Here is a 23,616-nt window from a genome sequence, read left to right as displayed (position 1 = left end):
TTTCTTTGGGCTCCTCTCATCCCAGCTTGTTTTTGTCTATTTGGGGCCTTTGAGCCCCAGTTTCAGGGTTGCTAGGTGATTTGTGTGTGCAGAGTAATGGAGAAGAATTTTAATCTGTATAAATCATGACCCTGAATAAATCTCGAACAGATAGCAATCTGACGTGCATGTTTACAAGATCTGGAACTCATTTCACGGTACAAGAAGCGAGTGCAGGATGTTGTTGAGATCTTGAATGCCTGTTTTGTTTCAGCAACCTTGATCTATTTCATAATGATGGTAATAAAGTGAGGTCAATGGTCTCTTATCTCGACTGTGGATTAATGGTGTTACGCCACAGTTTCTTCAATCTGACAAACTGCTGTGAGGAACTGGAATAAAAATGATCAAACTAGGCCTGAAATATTGAAAAGGTGATTCTACGACCATCTCCCAATCATTGAAGCAACTTTGACAAAACTCACTTCTCTGCCTCCATTTCCTATCTCGACTTATTCAGAGAAACCTGTTGCCATAGCGACCACTTTCCTTTTTCTAAACCTCTTCACACATCCTGTAGATGGTGAGAACTGTTCCATCCCCCCATCCACTGCTGTTTTTCAAGCACACTGGTAAATGTTTCATGCGAAACACGGCAAAACATTCTGTCTCTGTAATCTAGGTGATTGAAAACATCAGAATGCCTTCAATATGACCAATATGATAAATTCTTGTTATTTACTGCTGAAGATAAACACAGCATATTACAGTATGCACAAATGTAAATCCTCACTGATCAAGTTTACTGCCCTTGATCCTCTGCAACAATATTTCCCTTAGTTTAAATGAGCGGAACAGAACACTGTCATGCCCCTTCCATGATCAAGGGACAATAAATAAATGATGCTTTCCTGTCAGATTCCAGCATTTATTTAGCCTATTCTGTCAAACAAAGCTCACAGAGCCTACAACACATCACATGGAAAACTAGGTCTGTTTATATGCAGTAGGTCTAAACCCTTTACCCTCTGCTGGAATATTCCCTCACAAACAGTGGATCAAACATGCCAGTTCAGGGAAATGTTTATGTAAAAGGACACTTCTCTGTAAAGACAATGGCTCACATGAACAGGTATTTTGAAATGAACCACCAAAAACATGCACAGGTGAATGTAAATTTGAAGATAAGAACCTCAGGATAATTGTGGATTTAAAGGGGTCATGACATGAGGAATCAAATTTTCCTTGATCTTTTGACAAATCGGAGGTCATTGTACTATAAAAACCATACTGTAAGTTTCAGAACTGAAAACTTCCTCCTTAATAGAAAGAGAACATTTATTTAAACCAAGCTGCAAAAACGTCTCATTTGAAAATCGTGGAACTTATGACGTCACAAGATTTCAGTGTGAATTGCTTGTGAAACAGTCACAATATAATTCAAGCTTTGCAAAGGAACTGTTTTTGAAAGATGGTGCAGTTAAAATTGGACAAAAAAAAACTAAGTAACCAATTTCATTCATGAATATTTCATGTCATGACTGTTTGATAGTTTATGCTGTGCTTGAGTGAACAGTTTGATACATTCAAATGAAATTTGTTGGGTATATATGGTTAACCCAAAAATGCAGTTTTAATGTTGTGTGGAGTTTCTTCTTTTCCTTTGGATTGTATTTCAAATATGCATGTATTGGAAGGGCTGCATGATGTTAGCCAATCACAACAATGGGCGTTTACACTGAAGTCTTAAAAGGCCAGGCAGCGTTTCAGACAGAGGGCCAGAGACAAGTTGAAAAACTTATGAATAAATTATGACTGTTTGGTGCAATTTTTTTCATTTTTTACTCAAATTCTAAGTGGATCTCAGGGAATAACAATAATAAAAAATATAAATAAGAGTCATGACCCCTTTAAGGAATTCGGTCATCTTTTACTCACCCACATGTCATTCCAAAACCATATGACTGGGCTTTCAAGATTATGAAATTTGTCTGACGATTAATTGTCAAACAATTAATTGTGATTATGAAGATTAATTGTCTGTTTAGGGCTTTCTTTATTAATTGTAGGGTTGGGCAATATGACCAAAATTCTATATCAAGGTATTAGTAATTTTATAAATCACTGTATACACTGAGCCAAAATGTTATGACCATCTGCCTAATATGCTGTTGGTCCTGTCAAAACAGCGCCAACCCACCAAGGCATGGACTCTACAAGACCCCTGAAGTTGTCCATTGGTTTCTGGCACCAAGACATTAGCAGCAGATCCTTCAAGTCCTGTATGTTGCGAGGTGGAGCCGCCGTGGATCGGACTTGTTGGTCCAGCACATCCTACAGATGCTCAATTGGATTAAGATCTGGGGAATTTGGAGGCCAGGGCAACACCCTGAACTCATCATCATGTTCCTCAAACCATTTCCAAACAATGTGTGCAGTGTGGCAGGGTGCCTTATCCTGCTAAAAGAGGCCACTGCCATCAGGGAATACCAATGAAGGAGTATACCTGGTCTGCAATGATGTTTAGGTAGGTGGCACGTGTCAAATTGACGTCCATATGAATGACCGGACCCAGGGTTTTCCAGCAGAACATTGCCCAGAGCATCACACTCCCACCACCGGCTTGTCGTCTCCCACAGTGCATACTGGTGCCATCACTTTCCCAGGTAAACGGCACACACACACACACACACACACACACACACACATACACGGCCGTCCACGTAATATAAAAGAAAACTGGACTCAGACCAGGTGACATTCTTCCACTGCTCTAAGGTCCAGTTCCGATGCTTGCGTGCCCATTGTAGGTGCTTTTGACGGTGGACAGGGGTCATCGTGGGCACTCTGACCGGTCTGCGGCTATGCAGCCCCATACGCAGCAGGGTGCGATGCACTGTGTGTTGTGACACATTCCTCCCATAACCATCATTAACATTTTCTGTGACTTGTGCCACAGTACACCTTCTGTCAGTTCGGACCAGATGGGATAGCCTTCGTTGCCCTCATGCGTCGATGAGCCTTGGGTGCACAACACCCTGTCGCCGGTTTGTGGTTAGTCCCTCCTTGGACCAATGTCGGTAGGTACTCACCACTGCTGACTGGGAGCACACCACAAGCCTTGCCATTTCAGAGATGCTCTGATCCAGTCATCTGGCCATAACAATTTGGCCCTTTTCAAAGTCGTTCAGGTCTTTACTCCTGCCCATTTCTCCTGCATTCAACATTTTGACTACAAGAACTGATTGTTCGCTTACCATCTAATCTACCCAGATCTTGAAATGTGGCCTTGTTAGGAGATGATAAATGTTATTTGCTTTACATGCGAGTGGTCATAATGTTTTAGCTCATCGGTGTATATCACGATATAGTTATTTTTTTCCTTTGGGGAAAATCATTTTTTTATTATTAAAATATCCATGTGATGGGGTGGGCGATAAGCAAAAAAAATTATATAACGATATTCTTAAAAGTTTTGATTGATAAAGATATACATGAAGATAGGCCTATAGCCTACAGTTACATCTATTCTGATGTGAAAAGTGATTCAAAAACTTCTGAAAAAATGTTTTTTTTTTTTAAAAGGATGTCCAAAGTAGCATAATGTACACCTGTCATGTTCATTGCAATGAAGAAAAACAAAACCAACAACTCAATCAAAAAATATTTATTAAAATGAAATTAGATCTGGCCACGTATTCAAAGATTTTTATCTTACCACTAGGAGTTCTCCAAAGAGTTCTTAGCTAGGCGTTTTTGCTTAAAACCATTCACAAAACTTCTAAGAAGTTTTACTAAGGAAATCTTAAGATAAGAGTAAAGCGGAGCTGACCTCATTGCTATGGATGTCACATTTTATTAGCGCTCTTTTAAATCGCCCTCAGTGATTAGTAGACAGGGAACCGCTATTTGTCAGCTAAGACAGACAACGATATACACTGATCAGCCACAACATTAACAACACTGAAAAGTGAAGTGAATAACATTTATCTTGTTACTATGACACCTGTCAAGGGGTGGGATATATTAGGCAGCAAGTGAACAGTCAGTTCTTGAATTTCTTGTGTTGGAAGCAGGAAAATGGGCAAGCGTATGGATCGGAGCGACTTTGAAAAGGGCCAAATTGTCATGGCTAGACGACTGGGTCAGAGCATCTCCAAAACGGCAGGTCTTGTGGGGTGTTTCCGGTAGGCAGTGGTTAATACCTACCAAAAGTGGTCCAAGGAAGGACAACTGGTGAACCGGCGACAGGGTCATGGGCGCCCAAGGCTCACTGATGCACGTGGGGAGCGAAGGCTAGCCAGTCTGGTCCGATCCTACAGAAGAGCTACTGTAGCACAAATTACTGACAAACAATGCTGGCCATGATAGAAAGGTGTCAGAACACACACAGGGCTACATAGCCGCAGACTGGTCAGAGTGCCCATGCTGACCCCTGTCCACCACCGAAAAATCCAACAATGGGCATGTGAGCGTCAGAACTGGCCCATGGAGCAATGGAAGAAGGTGGCCTAGTCTGATGAATCACATTTTATTTTAGATGTGGACAGCTGGGTAGGTTTGCATCATTTACCTGGGGAAGACATGGCAGCAGGATGCACCATATGAAAAAAGGCAGGCCGGCAGAGGCAGTGTGATGCTCTGGGCAATGTTCTGCTGGGAAACCTTGGGTCCTGGCATTCATGTGGATGTTACTTTGACACATATCACCTACCTAAAAACTGTTGCAGACCATGTACACTACTTCATGGCAACGGTATTCCCTGATGGCAGTGGCCTCTTTCATCAGGATAATGCACCCTGCAAAAATTGTTGAGGAATGGTTTGAGGAACATGACAAAAAAATTCCACAGATCTCAGTCCGACTGAGCATCTATGGTATGTGCACCACCTCGCAACTTACAGGACTTGAAGGATCTGCTGATAACGTCTTGGTGCCAGATACCACTGAAGGTGTTCTGAGGTCTTGTGGAATCCATGCCTCGACGGGTCAAAGCTGTTTTGGCGGCATGAGGGGTACCTATACGATATTAGGCAGGTGGTTTTAATGTTGTGGCTGATCTCTCATACACACACACACACACGCGCGCTGATGAACATTTCTTCATCCTGTGTTGATGAATTGAAATGAGCGTGCATCCCGTCAACAACATCCAAACACCGGGTAGCCCCGCGATTGCAGTTATTCCCCGCGAATGTCCCCTTTTTTCTCTGCAGCAAGCACACATCCACAAGAAAAAAAAATATGCTATCAATTGTCAGATGACGTGTGGTCTGGAGAGAACATATATAGTTAGATGGTTTATTCTGCTGATGGATGACAGAAATTCCCAATTAATTCATGCTACGTGGTTTTATATTGATGTGGCCAGGGAGTGCATAGTTATCAAAACCTTTATCTCCAGTGTAATTGGGTTGTTTCAGTTTGTGGGAGAGGTAACTGCATATAAGTTTACATTAAATGAAAACACCCTCGCAAATCAGGCGATACCTTTTTTTGGGGGGGGATTTTTCCCCTTTTTCTCCCAATTTGGAATGCCCAATTCCCAATGTGCTTTTAAGTCCTCGTGGTCACGTAGTGATTCGCCTCAGTCCGGGTGGCAGAGGACGAATCCCAGTTGCCTCCATGTCTGAGATCATCAACCCGCGCATCTTATCACGTGGCTTGTTGAGCGCGTTGCCACGGAGACATAGCGCGTGTGGAGGCTTCACGCCATCCACCACGGCAACCACGCTCAACTCACCACGCGCCCCACCAAGAACTAACCACATTATAGCGACCACGAGGAGTTAACCCCATGTGACTCTACCCTCCCTAGCAACTGGGCCAATTTGGTTGCTTAGGAGACCTGGCTAGAATCACTCAGCACGCCCTGGGATTCGAACTAGCGAGCGAGCGAACTCCAGTAGTAGCAGCCAGCATAATTTACCACTGAGCTACCCAGGCCCCACTCAGACGATACCTTTTTAAAAGGTCAATGTCAACATTATAATAAGATTGTATTATTAAAATACATAGACTCAGTTGTGATTCAGGCGATACCTTTTTAAAAGATCAATGTCATAATATTCTAATACATCGTTTTTAATGTGGATTGATGGCAGCAGCCATGCTTCGGATGTTTGGGAGTCACTCTTAGGGAGTTAGAAGTCCTCAGGACAACTCCTAAGCTGTTATGGTTTAGGAGCTACTTTGTGTTAAAATGCTTCATGAATTACTCTTAGATTAAAACTGTTTGAGTCCTAAAATTAGGAGTGACATGCCCCAAATTTTTAAGGGTTGCTCCTAAATTTCTGCATTAGGAGCTACATTTACAGGCCCTGTTTTATATTAAATGCATAGTTAAAAAAAAAAAAAAGCTTTGTAATTGAACAGATTTTTTCTTCTTTTTTTTATTTTTTATTCTGGAGCAAACCCCTCCATCAGGTATTTGTTTTGAATTTAGCCTTCCACTGGACACTGCAAACCTTTTTGGAAAGGCAACTATATAGCTTACTAGATATAAATGCACGGTTGGACTAATATGCCATTTATTTAATAATTCCTGAGGGAATTTACTCAGTGTGATCGCTTCTCTCTCCGTGTTTGTGGAGGTAAAGATGCGGGTAGGAAAGCTTGACAGCGTCAGCAACACTTAAAATCAGCAGGACTTTTAGCGGAGGGTCCATTTTACACCATGGAGAATGCAACATTTTATTAACAAGCTTTTCTAAATTTTCAAACACTTATGCCATTAAAAATATGTTTTAAATATAAAAATATTTCTTAATACTTAAAATACAGTAAGTCTCTTCTTTTGGTCAAGTTTGCATTTACACTTGTTTTCTGCTCACAACTCATTTTATATTATATATATCAAATTATATTATATTTTGCAATAGTAAAATATTTGTCCAGATTTCTTCACTTTCACACATTATTTTAAATGCTCTTATCCACGAGCCCTTATTTCTCATGAAGCAAAACCTTTGAGATTTTGTTTCATAATTTTAATCACTCCACAGAAATAAAGCGTGAATCTCCTTTTCTATGTCAATGCGTGTCATTAACACTGCGTGTATGAACCCACTATGACCCGGAACATTTGCCATTACACAATCATTTGAAGTGAAACCGGAGTGCTTTGTGTTCACTATCAAAGTCTATATTTGTTTGTTTATATTTTCGCAGGACTGCGCGTGCACCTCCCCAAATTCTAAAGCTAGAATCTTGACACACCCGCCGTTGTACTATTCTGTGAAATGACAGGGGGCAGCCCAGAGCAAATATCATCAGAATCAGCAGAAAGTAGTAGTGAGAAGTGGTTTGCCAGAACAACGTCAGATCACAACGACTTAAACATTTACAAGAATCTTTGTAATAAAAGCATCAAACGTCAATCTGGTTTTTATTTGATATTAAGGCACCGAAAATACTTGTATCATGCCTTAAAATGCTAATAGTATATTTATTGACATTATACTCCTATAAATTTATACAAGCAGATATGCTAGAGTATTAAAAATTCACACAAGCTATACAACACCATTTAAAACTAAAGAGCAATGCTACAGGCTTTGCAACATTCAAGGTGTTGAAGGCACTGCTACTATATTTTATGCTTAAAAAAAAAAATATGCATTGAAATGCTGGCACCCATATATACTCATAGATATGCAAACGAAAACATGCAGTGTAATGACGGACAACTCGTTGAGCCTTATTCATGAAACGGAGTATACAAAATGTGTGTGTAAATGCATTATGTAAATTGTCCTATTGAACTAAATGGGGCAATTTATGCAAAAATGATTTTACTAACGATTTACACTCAAGTGTGTTCTGCTCATGTGTCATGAATAAAGCAAATTGACTACGTCAACCTTCAATCTAGTTGTTTTTATTCAGTATTCAATTAAAGGCACTAGACAAATACTTGTTTTTATGCCTCAAAACACTTATAAATCCTTATATTTCTTGACCTTTTTATTCTTAAGTTTTCCCAAACAAACTATACAAAAGAATTTAAATCTAAAGTGCAATACTCAAGGCACTGAAGGCACCGTTCCTATATTTTATGCTTATAAAATTTACATTGAAATACTTACATTCATATAAACTCTTATAGAAATGATAACATGCAGTGTAAAGACTGAGCAAACACATTGGGCAATATTCATGAAACATGAGCAAACGTGTAAATGCGTGCTTGTAAATTGTTGAAATGAATGGGACAATTTCCACAATAATTGTTTTACTAACGATTTGCGCACAAATGTTTTGCTCATGTTTCCTGAATAAGGCTAATTTACTTAATTTTCACCTGTGTTAGTTTTTTGTGCCCTTAATGTTTTTTTTTTTTGGCAAAGTCTTAAGAACCTTTGTAATAAAAAGCAACAAACTTCTATTTCTATTTATGTAAGATTCTTTATCCATAAGATGATATGGTCAGAAAATAAACCTAATTTCAATGTATTTCTGATAGAACTACAAAGTTATCCTTAGATAGTAAATCTATGTAAAAACAAAGCAAAATGATTTGTTAAAATGTTTATCTAATTTAAAAGATTAAAGATCTTGTTGTTTGAAACCCACGTTTTTTATTTATTACCATTATTACTTGTATTATATAATACTTTTATAGCATGAACGGATCATAGATGTTCCTCTACGTATGTATCTGTTCAGCCACTGTTGCCTCAAAGTAGTTCATTATGAATGCCAACGCGCACTTCTGGCAACGCTGGAATATAGCACACAAGTTGTATGGACTACATTAATGATCACTTCATAGTGTTTTGTGTCTTTTTAAAGCCTGAAAGCACCAGTTCTCATTCATTGAAACTGCATGGAAAAGAGCAACCAGTACATTCTTCAAAATTTCTCCTTTTGTGTTCCAATAAAGAAAGGATGGAATTTTTTGGTAAATTTCATTAAAGCTGGGCTTCTTTCATCACAATTGTGTTTGTTCTTTCATTGACCCATTTAAGAAGGATTAATGCTGTCATGGATTCCAGGCCAGAAAGCAAAAAAGCAAATATGTTCCAAAGCTCAGATCAATAACATTGACAATGTCTTTATTTTTTTCTTTATTCTGGCTTTTTAAAACTTTTCAGAACCTCAGCTGCTTGAAAAATGCACAGCAACTTTATTCAATCTATTTGCATCTGGACACAATTTAACTGCATGTTTTCTTAAACATATTTCTACTTTCACTTTAGCACTCACCACTTTCTCTTTAGAGCGTAGCACACCAAGTTTGCCAAACCGCACGTGGAAAGGGGAGCACTGGTAGGTCCCATCCTTCTGCCGGACTACCACTACATCAATGCAGCCAGAGAGTGTGGCTTGGTTAATGCCCTTATACAGCTCCCTCATCGTCACCAGCACCTGACCTGCCAACTGCCCCACGTAATTCATGGTGTCAGTCTAAACAGAGAAATAGAAAGTGAAACGTTAGTGTCACACGAACATTTAACTGTCAGAGACAACAAATGCAGCAAACTAGGAATAATCTTTATATTTATGTGACTGTAAAATCTACATGTCCATAATTGCTATAATTTCATTTGTTTGTGACAATCTGTGTCCTTACCAAATGAGCTCAGATCCACAGCAAAAGTTTTTCTAATTAGCTTCTACAGGGAAATTATGAGCTACTCAAGCAGGAGTCCCAACACTCCTTGGTACTGAACTGTATTGTGCTTGTAAATGTCAGGAACATCACAAATGTGACCCCCCTCTACTCATGGTAAAAATGAAACTGTAGTTCTTGTTGGCCGCCAGCCTTTTCAAGGCAGTTATCAGCAGACCTGCAGACAAGCCGAATGCTGTTGCCAAGTGGTGGTCTGAATGTCCTCCAACACCACAGTTAAAACAACGAGCAAAACAAACAGTGAGCAAAATGAATACAGTGTCCAAGGGCACAGGAGGAGCTAAGGAAACATTCTGTTTCCTGATATATTTTAAATGTAAAGATCAATGCATAATTCTTCTGCATCATTGGCATTCTTCCAGAACCTGTTTTACGAGGATAAAAAGACCACAAATAGTGTTGAGTGTTTGGAGGAAATAGAGGGATGAGGAGGTTCTAACCCTCTGAACTGTGAGGACACTGACAGATGGCATGTTTATCTATGATAGATGACAGCAAATTGTTCAAAAAACATCCTGTCTAGATTTAAGGTCAATGCCATGGGTATGAGGCGACATGCTAATTTAATCCCCAGTGCAGATTGTGTAAATTCACAGAAATTTTATTTTTGGAATGTTTTATCATGCTAATGACAATGAGTAACTCTGATTTAACAAAACAAAGCATGAGGGCTCATTTTGGTCTTCATGAGGTCGATCAACATGAAAATAGGCGGGGTGGGGGTGGGAATTATGAGCAAATAACTAAAGTAGAGCACTCTCTCAAACCACAGGGGCACCCAACAAGGTCTTTAACAGATTTTGCACCCACTTTTAACTAACCTACTTTTTCTCTAGCATAAAAAATAAATTAAAAAAAAAAAAAGCCATTTACATGAAACATTTTCTATTAACCATTCACCATTATCAAAGAGAAAGCAGAGACTTCTGCACACATGCAGTTGCAGCCTTTACAACGGTAAAAGGTTTAAAAGGGATGTGCACACAGTCGAGTACAGCATATGAGTAAATAACACTAGTGCTCTTAAGAGTATAATTTAAGAATGGTAACAAGGACACTCTTTGGTTCTGGATATGACCCAGGTCCAGCTCAAACCTGGGTCCCCATGAGTAAACAGCTCTGAATTCCAGAGCACCGCAGCACAGCCCACTGCACCACGGCTCGGACAACAGAGTACACTCTTGAACATACACTCCAAGGCTCCATTTACACCTTGCATTAACATGAATTTCATATCTGGATATTCTTTAGCTGGATTGCATTTACACCTTCAGATCAAATGTGTCTCCACTGTGATTGGATAGAGATCCGATCAAAATTACCCACAAAAAAGGAAAACGCTACTTGCATATTGCATTAGAGCCTATGGTAACTGAAAATTCTTCAGCTTTTAGTGAATTTTAAAAATACTGATGGATATGGATGCTTTATCACTTTAACAGTGAGGGTTTTTCCTACATTGAAAATTTTTTGGCGGCCACCAAAGCTAAATTTCAGGTCGCCGAAGCAAATGTAATGATATTTGTCTCATGTACGGCACTTGGCTAAAGCCTGGTTTCACGTGTGACGCGCATGATTAGAAAAGAGGAGAGAGACAAGATACAGTGCATTCAGAAAGTATTCAGACCCCTTCATTTTATGTTGCAGCCTTATGCTAAAATGCTTTAAATTATTTCCATTTTCACATCAATCTACACTCCAAACCCCATAATGACAAAGCAAAAAACTGATTTTTGTTAACTTTGCAAATGTATGTTTATTCTAATGGAATAATTAATGGGATATTGATCATTGTTCGTGTAACAAGATTGCAAGGCAGCAGTGTCTGTTGTGTTTTTCACATTGCAACGGCAGAATTAGGCAATCCCCATCTTTTTAAATAGTTTATTTGAAGGTTGTTTCTGTAATCATCAAGCAAATAAAGATCTGGCTAATCCTATTCAATACTGTTAATGACTTTCACTTTTAATTCCTTTTAATTCATTACACAACTTCAAAAGACATTGAAATAATTACTTTATTCTCTATGTCTATACACGTTTTAAATTAACTGGTCTCAGTTATGAACAAAGCACAAAACAAAACACACATTTTTAACTTTTTTCTGAATAGTCTCATATGCTCACATTAAATTGCATTTTATGTTCTTAACTTACATTAACTGAATTCTGAATGAAGAGGCTTGTCCCTTTCTAGCTAAAGCAGCTTCCACTTTGGCTTTAACAAGCTCATATTCCTTGCGGTGACAAGCTGTAGGTGAGTAATTCAACTAGTAGTGTAAAGCCGCCTTTTCACGGTCTCCAACATTCCCATTCAACGGTCATGTTTCCGCATCTAGTTGCAGTCGTGATGAAATGTCAATTTGCTTGCAACATTTTATTCATTGAGCATGTTTACATGTACGTTCTTACACCGGTTATGCTTAATACGCCGACAACGTGTCCAGTCATGTAAAATACTGTGTTCTTTATCGCCGTAAAGACCATAAACTGCTTATGAATAACCTGATCACCACAGGAAGATTTTTGCCCATTACGCCGATTTTGCATGCCATGTAAACGCCTTACCTGGTGTCCTTACTGGCTCATCCAATGTGCGCACGTGTTGAGCACATGCCTCTCCACGGTTTGACGTCAAAAGTAGAAAATAAGGCGATTATTTCGAAGGTCATGTAAACACATATTTCTTGCCTTGTCAGATTTTTTTAAATGAGCCGATTATAGAGAGTAATCAGCGTATTAGTGTGCATGTAAACGGGCTCATTGAGGGAGAAGCTACCAACAATTTACCTCAGAATGACATTGTGTCTGATTTTGTTGAGAAATTGATTAATATTTATTCATTAAATATTATTAATAGTATTATTTATTATGAACCCTTTTTTTTTAAATAGTTATTATGATAATTAATAGCATCCACCATAATTCAGCAAATAGGAGGTAGAAATTCATAGATGTGATTTTAAATATGTTGGCTGTGCATGTGCAGAAATAAATGACATGTACACATTTAATCACACATTTACTGCAATTAAAAAAGCTTTGTGGTCTATTTGCAACGTTAACAATTTCTGACTTCTACATTCATAACTGTCCAAAATACAAAAGTAGCAGGCATTTAGAATAAAGTTTAGGTCAAAAAACTTTATATATCTCACTTTGTGCAGATAGTTTTGAATGAATACATCACATCCGGTTGGACGTTCGCATACAGCCTATTCATACAAGTTGAAATATTTCAACGCAGCCGAAATCCAAATCGGATCCAAAAATGTTCATCCGGAAATGGTCGCAAACCCACGCAGCACCCGTGCGACTCCATTGGAAATGAATGACTTCCGCTCTATTGTCTGTCGGATGCAGTGAAAAGGCAGCATAAAAAAAATGTGACTGGTAGTTCCACCTTGTGAAATTCTGTCAGTGCAAAGCTTACAAATTGCAACACTGCTTTCATTGTCATCCAATTCAAAGTAATTAAACATAGAGACATTTTCTTTCACACACAGCATGATTTTTTTTTATTTTTTTTTACACAATGCACTTTTACCCTCTTTTTGATTGACAGGAAATGATTGCTTTTATTGGCCTGTGTGTCTCTATAAAACACAGTAGTTGAAGACCTAGCCTGAACATTTAATTCCAACATTTTATTGGCTTATTTGCAAGTATTCGAATTTAGTGGCTTTAACTGTAAAATGCACTAGGTTGTATGGTGCCTTTGGTGAAACACGCTTCAACACGCCCCCAAAGTTGTTGACGGGGGGTGGGGGGGTCTGTGTCTGGGGGTCCCCGCAAGATGCTGCCCTGGGCAACTACATGTCACCCATGCCTAAATCCGCTACCGATCACGTGTGCTCTGTGCGTGTATTAATGACAAAGAGCAGAGCATTTTATTCACTGTGAAGCACAGCACATGCAGAGTATATATTTATATAATTAAATCATAGCCATTAGCAATTTAACAAGCACATTAGCCCATACAGCAAACAGCTTTTCCGGAGGTGAGAAGTCATCAAAACATCTGCCAAAACAAAATAAAAGCTCCATTTAACTAGACGTGTGAAATAGATCCCTTCTGGGATGTAAATACTGTATAAACTGCTGTAACCTGTCTGACTTTACAAGATACACTTGCATAAGTGGGGCTGTATTTTGGTTTCATCAAATCATGTAGTCCGAGAGAAGGCCTAACAAATCAACCAATTAGGTATAAGAACCTCTCTAGCCAATGAGGCAAGAGTCTGGGGTCAGCGGTTCTGCAACTGATAAGAAATGTTTCCTGCGAGGGGGCCAGTGGGGCTGACTGCTGATAAGAGCCTTGAAAAGGGGGGCTAGAGAAATACGGTAGTTGTATTTCACCCCAATGCACAATCACATGAGGAGAACATCCACCATGCTGATTCTGAGAAACATTCAGCATACTTTAGTTAATCATTCAACCCAGAAGGTCTTGTGGTTCTACAGAGGTATGAGATTAAAAATATACCCACTTTAGCCAAGTCTGGACTGTCTCTCTCTAATTTTACAATTTAAGTCAAATAAAGCACACTAACTTAAGGTGTTCAAAGTTTTTTTTTTTCTTGACTCACCTGCCTTATTTAGCTGGCAAACAAGACCTAGAGGAGGAGCAAATTGGTCTGCGTACCTGTGGTTTCACTGGGAACACCTCTAATTACAGGGAACATGTGTATTTGTCAGGTATTTGTTATCAGTTCATCTGCCCTACTGTGCATAATGAAAATATCAGGTGTAGCACACAATGTCTGTTATTTGCCAAGACAGCAGACCAAGAAGGGTTGTTGACCTTTCAGGCTGCACTGCTATTGCATAGTCATAATTGGTAGTATCAAAAATGAAACTAACAGTTATAGATTAGCAAGACCGCAATAACGAAACAAAGCGTAATTATAAAGCTTCTCATAAACAAACATGCAAAAGCAACATTGAACTTCAGACTACTGGGAGATGATAGCCCAATGGATAAGCATCAGGTGACGGTTGCAAGAAACCCCTTAAGTTAAGAAAACTCTTAGTGACAATACCCTTACAATTATAACTACAGTAAGGGTTTTCTTAAAGGAATAATTTACCCAAAAATGATAATTCTCTCATCAATTACCCTTATGTAGTCTCAAACTCTTATGACTTTCTTCCACGGAACACAAAAATATTTTAATGGAAATATGATGTCTGTTTGTCCATACAATGCAACTGAATGCTGACCAATCTTTCAAGCTCCAAAAAGGACAAAGGCAGCATAAAAGTAATCCATATGACTCCAGTGGTTTAATCAATGTCTTCTGAAGAGATTCAATCAATTTTGGCGGAGAACAGACCAAAATATAAAACTCCTTTAGCACTATGAATCTTGATATCAGCAGTCTCCTTAGCAGGGTCTGAAATTAACTTTTTAGCCTGCCAGCCAAGGAAGTCAAATTGTGTATTGAAATTAATTCTCAATGAAGCATTTGCTAAATGGTAGTTAACTCTTAAAGAAATGTTCCGAGTTCAAAACAAGTTGATTACCACAAAATATAATTTCGACTTGTTTTTAGATAAACAATTTTTCGCTTGAAGCCCCACTGTCACAAAGGGGATACGTAAACCGTTGCTCGTGACCTATCATGAACACGCATAGGAGATAAATGGTCAGTGAACATTTTCACTAAATAATACATTCGGTTTGTTTCTCACCTAACCTTATTGTATGCTCATAACAATAATGAGACTCATGGAATAATTTAATAGACTTCTGAATTATACTTTTGCATTCATTTGAAGCTTGAAGAGGTAGTCACCATAAACTGCACATTGTATGACATCACTGAGAATTTTGAATGGCGAGTAGCTCCCTGGTAGGGACATTTGCATGATAGACAATTTTATTGATTATATTCCGGCATTTAGGCCTACTTTTATAAATAGCTTAGAAGTTCATTTTTGTTTTGTTTGATGTTAATTGTTTGTGTGTTATTGGCTGCTGTCTGCCAACTGAAATGCCTCCCAAGGACAATAAAAATTGAAAGTGAAAGTGCTAACTGTCAAAATAAAAAAAAAAATATTCACGGTGGTGCATTGCAATATTATTCTTTTTGGGATTTTTCCCCTTTTTCTCCCAATTCCCAATGTGCTTTTAGTGATTCGCCTCAATCTGGGTGGCAGAGGACGAATCCCAGTTGCCTCTGCGTCTGAGACCATCAACCCGCGCATCTTATCACGTGGCTTGTTAACTGCGTTGCCAAGGAGACATAGCGCATGTGGAGGCTTCACACCATCCAACCATGCTCAACTCTCCACACACCCCACCGAGAACGAACCACATTATAGCGACCACGAGGAGTTTACCCCATGTGACTCTATCATCCCTAGCAACCGGCCAATTTGGTTGCTTAGGAGACCTGGTTGGAGTCACTCAGCACGCCCTGGGATTCGAACTAGCGAGCTAGCGAACTCCAGGGGTGGTAGCCAACGTATTTTACCACTGAGCTACCCAGACGCCCTGCATTGCAATATTATTGAAAAATTCTATTTAAAAAACCAAATAATTTTCAATGATACTGCGCTGCAACAGTTTAGTTGTGCATTCAATTCAGTGATCACGTTTGTAATTTAGTTTGGTTCTAAACAGCCTAAAAATAAACAAAACTAACTACACCGACAAGGTAAAACTATACTTTTTTTTTTTTTCTTCAGACATTAGCATTTATTACAATCAAAAAGGCTTAGGCTATTCATTTGCCATTTATCTGGCATTTTTCTTTTTCCTTTTTGGACTAGCACTGCCATTTTTTTCTATATGACTTAAGCACTTTTTAAACTTTACAAATAAAACGTATTAGTAATATTCACATTGTATGCACTGCACTGCGATTAAACATTGAGAAGCATCAAGGCTAATGTCATCTTTTCGACTAAGATTTCTACAAGCTGTAAAATTGAAAGTAAAAGCTATATTTTTGGACTCAAGATGGCGCCGAGTATGGCTGCTGCGTTGCGAGCTCCGACACAACTTAGCAATGGTTTGTTTGTTTTGTTTACAATTCTTATGTTTTTTGTCTTGGATGTTGCCTGCCTTATTGTCTACGACAGACAAACACTTTGACATTGGCTCAGCGATCTCACACCGTAAACCGGACTTCACGTTCCTCAATGCCGACCCGCTGTTTACAAACACGCAAGCGGAGCCCTTTGTCTGGGCAGCACGGCCGTGGAAACGCAGGAGGAAAAGGGGAAACAGAGCCGGCGTTCTCATCAGAGTAAGACGCCGCGCAAATCGACCCCCGCTACCCACTATTCTACTGGCAAATGTTCAGTCTCTGGATAACAAGCTCTGCGAGCTGAAAGCGCGGATCTCTTTCCAACGAGAGACGAGGGACTGCTGCGTTATCTGCCTTACGGAAACTTGGATGTCTGCGGAGATTCCAGACTCAGCCATTGAACCCGCGGGGTTCTCCATGCTCCGAGCGGACAGAGTGAAAGACCTCTCAGGTAAAACTAGAGGAGGTGGTGTATGTTTTATGATCAACAAATCCTGGTGTGATCAGAGGAACATACATTCTATCAAGTCTTTCTGTTCTCCTGATCTGGAATTTCTTATGCTTCTGTGTCGACCATTCTGGCTACCGAGGGAATTCTCAGCGGTCATTATCACTGCTGTGTACATCCCCCCACAAGCCGACACAGACCGGGCACTCAAGGAACTGTATGGGAGTATAAGTGAGCAGGAAACCGCGCACCCTGAGGCCGCGTTCATTGTGACCGGGGACTTTAATAAAGCCAGTTTAAAATCAGTCGCACCAAAATATCACCAGCACATTAGTTTCAACACACGAGGGGACCGGGTTTTGGACCATTGCTACTCTCCGTTCCGGGATGGCTACAAATCCCTCCCCCGCCCACCATTTGGCAAATCGGACCACTCTTCCATTCTGCTTCTGCCCGCTTACAGGCAGAAACTGAAACAGGAAGCACCCACCCTCAGAACGATCCAGTGCTGGTCGGACCAATCAGACTCTACGCTACAAGACTGTTTTGATCGCACGGACTGGGAGATGTTCCGGTCCGCCTCTGATGACGACATCGTGCTTTACGCTGATAGCGTAATGTGCTTCATCAGAACGTGTGTAGAGGAAGTGATTCCGACCAGAACTGTGCGAATCTATCCGAATCAGAAGCCGTGGATCAACAGCGATGTTCGCGCAGCACTTAATGTGCGGACCTCCGCTTTTAATTCCGGGAACGCGGAGGAGCATAAACAAGCCAGTTATGCCCTCCGAAAAACTATCAAAACAGCAAAACGCCAGTACAGGAGTAAGATTGAAGGACAGTTTAACACCACCAACTCTAGAAGCATGTGGCAGGGAATTAACATCATCACGGACTTTAAAGGGAATAAAAACTACGCCATGAACACCGCTGCCTCTCTACCGGATGAGCTAAATACTTTTTATGCTCGTTTCGAGGGAAATAACACCGCCCTCGCGGAGAGAGCTCTCACGGCCGAAGCTACAGAGGTTAGTTCACTCTCCGTCTCTGTAGCGGATGTAACCCGATCCTTCCGACGGGTGAATATCCGCAAAGCCGCGGGTCCAGACGGCATTCCGGGCCGCGTCATCAGAGCGTGCGCGAACCAGCTGGCTGGTGTTTTTACGGACATTTTCAACCTTTCCCTCTCTTTGTCTGTAGTCCCCACATGCTTTAAAACATCCACCATTGTGCCTGTTCCAAAACAATCGAAAATAACTTGTTTAAATGACTGGCGTCCTGTTGCTCTGACCCCCATCATCAGCAAATGTTTTGAGAGACTAATCAGAGAATACATCTGCTCTGTATTACCACTCAATCTTGACCCGCTGCAGTTTGCTTACCGTAACAACCGCTCCACTGATGATGCCATTGCATCTACAATACACACTGCTCTCTCCCACCTGGAAAAAAAGAACACTTATGTGAGAATGCTGTTTGTAGACTACAGCTCAGCATTCAACACCATAGTGCCCTCCAAGCTAGATGAGAAACTCCGGGCTCTGGGCTTAAACAGCTCGCTGTGCAGCTGGATCCTGGACTTCCTGTCAAGCAGACGCCAGGTGGTTAGAATAGGCAGCAACATCTCCTCATCACTGACCCTCAACACTGGAGCCCCGCAGGGCTGTGTTCTCAGCCCACTACTGTATTCCCTGTACACACATGACTGTGTGGCAACACATAACTCCAATGCCATCATTAAGTTTGCTGATGACACGACGGTGGTAGGTCTGATCACTGACAATGATGAAACAGCCTACAGAGAGGAGGTGCACACTCTGACACACTGGTGTCAGGAGCACAACCTCTCCCTCAACGTCAGTAAGACAAAGGAGCTTGTGGTGGACTTCAGGAGAAAAGACAGAGAACACAGTCCAATCACCATCAATGGAGCACCAGTGGAGAGAGTCAGCAGCTTCAAGTTCCTGGGTGTCCACATCACTGAGGAACTCACATGGTCCGTCCACACTGAAGTCGTTGTGAAGAAGGCTCATCAGCGCCTTTTCTTCCTGAGACGGCTGAGGAAGTTTGGAATGAACCGCCACATCCTCACACGGTTCTACACCTGCACTGTGGAGAGCATCCTGACTGGCTGTATCTCCGCCTGGTACGGCAATAGCACTGCCCACAACCGCAAAGCACTGCAAAGGGTGGTGCGAACTGCCAAACACATCATCGGAGGTGAGCTTCCCTCCCTCCAGGAAATATATACAAGGCGGTGTGTGAAAAAAGCTCGGAGGATCATCAGAGACTCCAGCCACCCGAGCCATGGGCTGTTCTCACTGCTACCATCAGGTAGGCGGTATCGCAGCATCAGGACCCGCACCAGCCGACTCCATGATAGCTTCTTCCCCCAAGCAATCAGACTTCTGAACTCTTGATCTCCCACGATCAAAATACATCATCCCTGCACTTTATTACTCTTTTATCTCACACCGGACTGTCATAAATTATATTACTGTCATTATATTATGTCTCTCTTAACAACTGACTATCAACCGACAGCCTGAATGTCAATACAGTACAATACTGTACATTCTATATATATACTTTTTTTCATATATATTTTAATTTTTATTGAATAATGTGTATCTATATAGTATCTATATAGTAAAAAACAAAAAACAAAAAAACAAAAACAGCATATTGTATACTGTGCAATGTATGTTATTATTGTATATTGTTGAGTGTAATTGTGTATAACAGATGTTTAAATTGTGTTGTGTTAATTTGATGTTTTAAGTTGTGTAATTATGTATAACAGATGTTTAAATTGTGTTGTGTTAATTTGATGTTTATTGTAGATTGGCGTATGTCTCATCACTGTCACGACTGCTATGTTGATCGGAACTGCACCCAAGAATTTCACACACCATTGCACTTGTGTATATGGCTGTGTGACAATAAAGTGATTTGATTTGATTTTGATTTGATATTTGGAGAAAAACAGAAATGTATTATTTGGAACCTAATGTGTTGGAAAATAGCAATAAATTGATTTTCTGTATTATGTTCTTGCCCTTTATAGGGTTAAGAAAATAAATGTATGAACAAACAGTTGGCCTGTCGTAAGGTTGCAAGCACTGTGGCGAATTAGTCCTAAAAACTAAGTCATTTCAAAACTGGTAAAAGTGTACTGTATCTGGTTGTGTTTCTTATGTAAGGGGGTCTTTAGCCTACCTATCATATTTCACATAGCCTACATTTATCTTTGCAAAAAAAAATTAATAATAAAAATAGGTTGTTGGGGAGAGCGGGGCACAAACTAACATTTTTTAGTTTTAAGTTTGTGAAAATGCACTTGGGGTTCCAAGTATTTTTATTTTTTCACAATTTTACACGTCTGGTACAAATACGTGGTCTTGTTTTATGAATACAGCTTGTACTTTTTTTGCCATCTACCTGGAAAAAGGAAAGTGAAATGTTACAACGTGCCCTGCCTACGGGGCATGTTGTAACAGGTGCGGAGCACATTGTAACATGACCATACAGTGTAAAATCCCCCTCCAACAACTGTATCTGATCTAATTAAAATAAATAGAAGATAAACTAAAATATAAATTTCAATAAAAGTCATTTATTAACTTTGTCATGTATAATGTAGCAGTAATTTCGACACTTGACAATTAATAGCCTACACAAAGCCACAGCTCTCCCCTACTTCAGGTTTGGAGTGTTTCCTGCATGAGACGGCACTTTTATCGTCACAATTTACAAACTGGGTAACCATAATTATTATTTTTAAATACCCAAAGTATTCCTACATCACGGACTTCAACTGCACCATATGTGATGGGAAAATAAAGTTCCAACATTCGGTGTGCTGCATTCTGAATGAAAAATTAACTTATTTTGTCACATCAGGTTGGTGAAACTGTAAATTTAGCCAACTGTTTTCTATTTTTATTTAACTGATATTTACAAATGGAGAAGTAATTTTTTTTTACTTGTATATTGAAAAAAAAATGGCAACGGGTTATGACAGCCATATGTTTTTTAAACTGCTGTACACCATGAAACTGTCGAATCTCTATTCGGCAAACAAACTTTCTCCTTCGCATGATAAATACATAATCACTATGACACACATACTTCACGGTACTAGCTCACACAGACACATCCCGGGATTGATCACGTCAGTGTTACTAGGGTCTGATCCCAGGATCAAATTTTCGGGCATCCCAGCACCGGCTTGTGTTCACACACAAGGCTCCCCAGCACTGATCCTGCCGATATCCTGGGAACAGAGCCCAGTGTGATTGAGGTTATATAGGGTTATAACAACACAGGGGTGAGTAAACAATTACTGAAATTTCATTTTGGGGTGAACTAATCCTTTAAGAGAGTGCAATTCATTCAAAAACGCTGTCAGTTAAGCCAATAATTGATTAGGCAGTAAGTCAGTTGCCTGCATTTTCAGATACAGCCTTTGCGTGGCCACTACTGAAATAACATGCTGTCATTGCGGTAAAACTCAAGTTATTTTCTATAATATAGATAGTGCCATTTTACTGGTATTATTGTTTAGTTAGGGACTTGCCATGCAGAAAACATTTACATTGAAGTCATCAGTTGATATTGCTTTTCTCTATTCCTTATTTGTATACGAGGCCTTGAGGAAACTGAATGTAGTCATATGATGTCAACTTAATGCTGTAATATTTTGATTTTTTTTAATGATTCAGGGTTCCCATGGTCATGGAAAACCTGGAAATATCATGGGAATTTTAAAATTGTGTTTTCCAGTCCTGGAAAAGTCATGCAAATTAATAAAATTATTTAAAAATCATGAAATATTTTTATTGAAATATGCAATACTTTTGCAGTTATGCTTGGCTCTAAAATATTTAATCGCCACTTTGCACGCTGTTGTATTCCAAGAAACCTATATGTACATGCATTTAATGTGTTTTCTTTCAAGTTGTTTTGGTGCAATAAACCACACCGCTGAGCCAATACATTATGACCACTCACGGGTGAAGCGAATAACGATGATCATCTCTTAAGGCCACATGTCAAGGTCTGGGTAGATTAGATGGTAAGCGAACAATCAGTTCTCGTAGTCAATGTGTTGAATGCAAGAGAAATGGGCAGGATTAAAGACCTGAATGACTTTGAAAAGAGCCAAATTGTTATGGCCAGATGACTGGGTCAGAGCATCTCTGAAATGGCAAGGCTTGTGGGGTGCTCCCGGTCATCAGTGGGGAGTACCTACCGACAGCGCTCCAAGGAGGCACAAACCGGCAACAGGGTGTTGGGCTCCCAAAGCTCAATGCATGAGGGCAATGAAGGCTATCCTGCCTGGTCCGAACCGTCAGAAAATCTACTGTGGCACAAGTCACAGAAAATGTTAATGATGGTTACCAGAGGAATGTCACAGCACACAGTGCATCACACCCTGCTGTGTATGGGGCTGCATAGCTGCAGACCACTCAGAGTGCCCATGATGACCCCTATCCACCATCAAAAGCGCCTACAATGGGAACACGAGCGTCGGAACTGGACCTTGGAGCAGTGGAAGAAGGTCATCTGGTCTAATGAGTCCCATTTTCTTTTACATCATGTGGACGGCCATGTACGGCGTTTACCTGAGGAAGTGATGGCACCAGGATGCACTATGGGAAGACGCCAAGCCGGTGGAGGGAGTGTGATGCTTTGGGCAATGATCTGCTGGGAAACCCTGGGTCCTGCCATTCACGTAGATGTCAATTTGAAACGTGCCACCTACCTAAACATCACAGACCAAGTACACCCCTTCATGGCAATGGTATTCCCTGATGGCAGTGGCCTCTTTCAGCAGGATAATTGTTCGGGAATGGTTTGAGGAACATGAAGAGTTCAAGGTGTTGCCCTGGCCTCTAAATTCCATAGATCTCAATCCAATTGAGTACCTGTGGGATGTGCTGGACCAAAAATTATTTTCCATGGCAACTCCACCTCACAATTTACAGGACTTGAAGGATCTGCTGCTAATGTCTTGGTGCCAGATACCACAGGACACCTTCAAGGGTCTTGTAGAGTCGATGCCTCAGCAGGTCGGCGCTGTTTTGGCAGCACGCAGTCGACAAACAGCATATTAGGCAGGTGGTCATAATGTTTTTGCTCAACAGTGTATCTTAATATTTTGTCTTTTTCTTGTCTTATACACATTAGGGGGAGTATTTCTAGAATCCTATAAATGCATTTAAAAAAAAAAAAAAAAAAAAGCAGAATTGAATCATTAATCAAATCAAATTTCATTGTTGTTGGGCCTCATGTATCCAGATAGAAGACAAAGTCAAGCCTAACACAGTCGTAAAACCTAACTCGGGCCCACATAACAAGTCATAAATCTTACTGATAAAAACCGTGCCAAAAATAAAAAAAAGGGAGTCCAAAACAGACTACAAATCCCATGAAGCCTTGCTCACTAAAGGATCGAACTCTCAACTCCTGTTGGATGAGGCACACGACAGAACGCACCTCAACCATGACATCAT

General features: G+C 40.2%; 1 protein-coding gene across 3 annotated transcripts in view; it reads right to left on the bottom strand.

Moving 5' to 3' along the window:
• The window catches only part of lpin2 (lipin 2), a 59,083-nt gene that overhangs the window by 30,748 nt on the left and 4,719 nt on the right, over positions 1-23,616 (bottom strand). For 2 of the 3 annotated variants that reach the window (XM_051701598.1, XM_051701600.1), the window contains exon 2: positions 9,188-9,388. In XM_051701598.1, the coding sequence (XP_051557558.1) occupies positions 9,188-9,379 (192 nt within the window). In that variant the 5' untranslated portion in view covers positions 9,380-9,388. Of the gene's footprint in view, positions 1-9,187; positions 9,389-9,554; positions 9,723-23,616 lie in introns of those variants that run through there. The other variant, XM_051701599.1, reaches the window with a different exon arrangement.

This window comes from Myxocyprinus asiaticus, chromosome 6 (genome assembly GCF_019703515.2).
Source record: "Myxocyprinus asiaticus isolate MX2 ecotype Aquarium Trade chromosome 6, UBuf_Myxa_2, whole genome shotgun sequence".
In the NCBI taxonomy this organism is placed as follows: Eukaryota; Metazoa; Chordata; class Actinopteri; order Cypriniformes; family Catostomidae; genus Myxocyprinus; species Myxocyprinus asiaticus.
The sequence above is the reverse complement of the archived record's forward strand: the minus strand, read 5'-3'. Positions and strand labels throughout refer to the sequence as shown.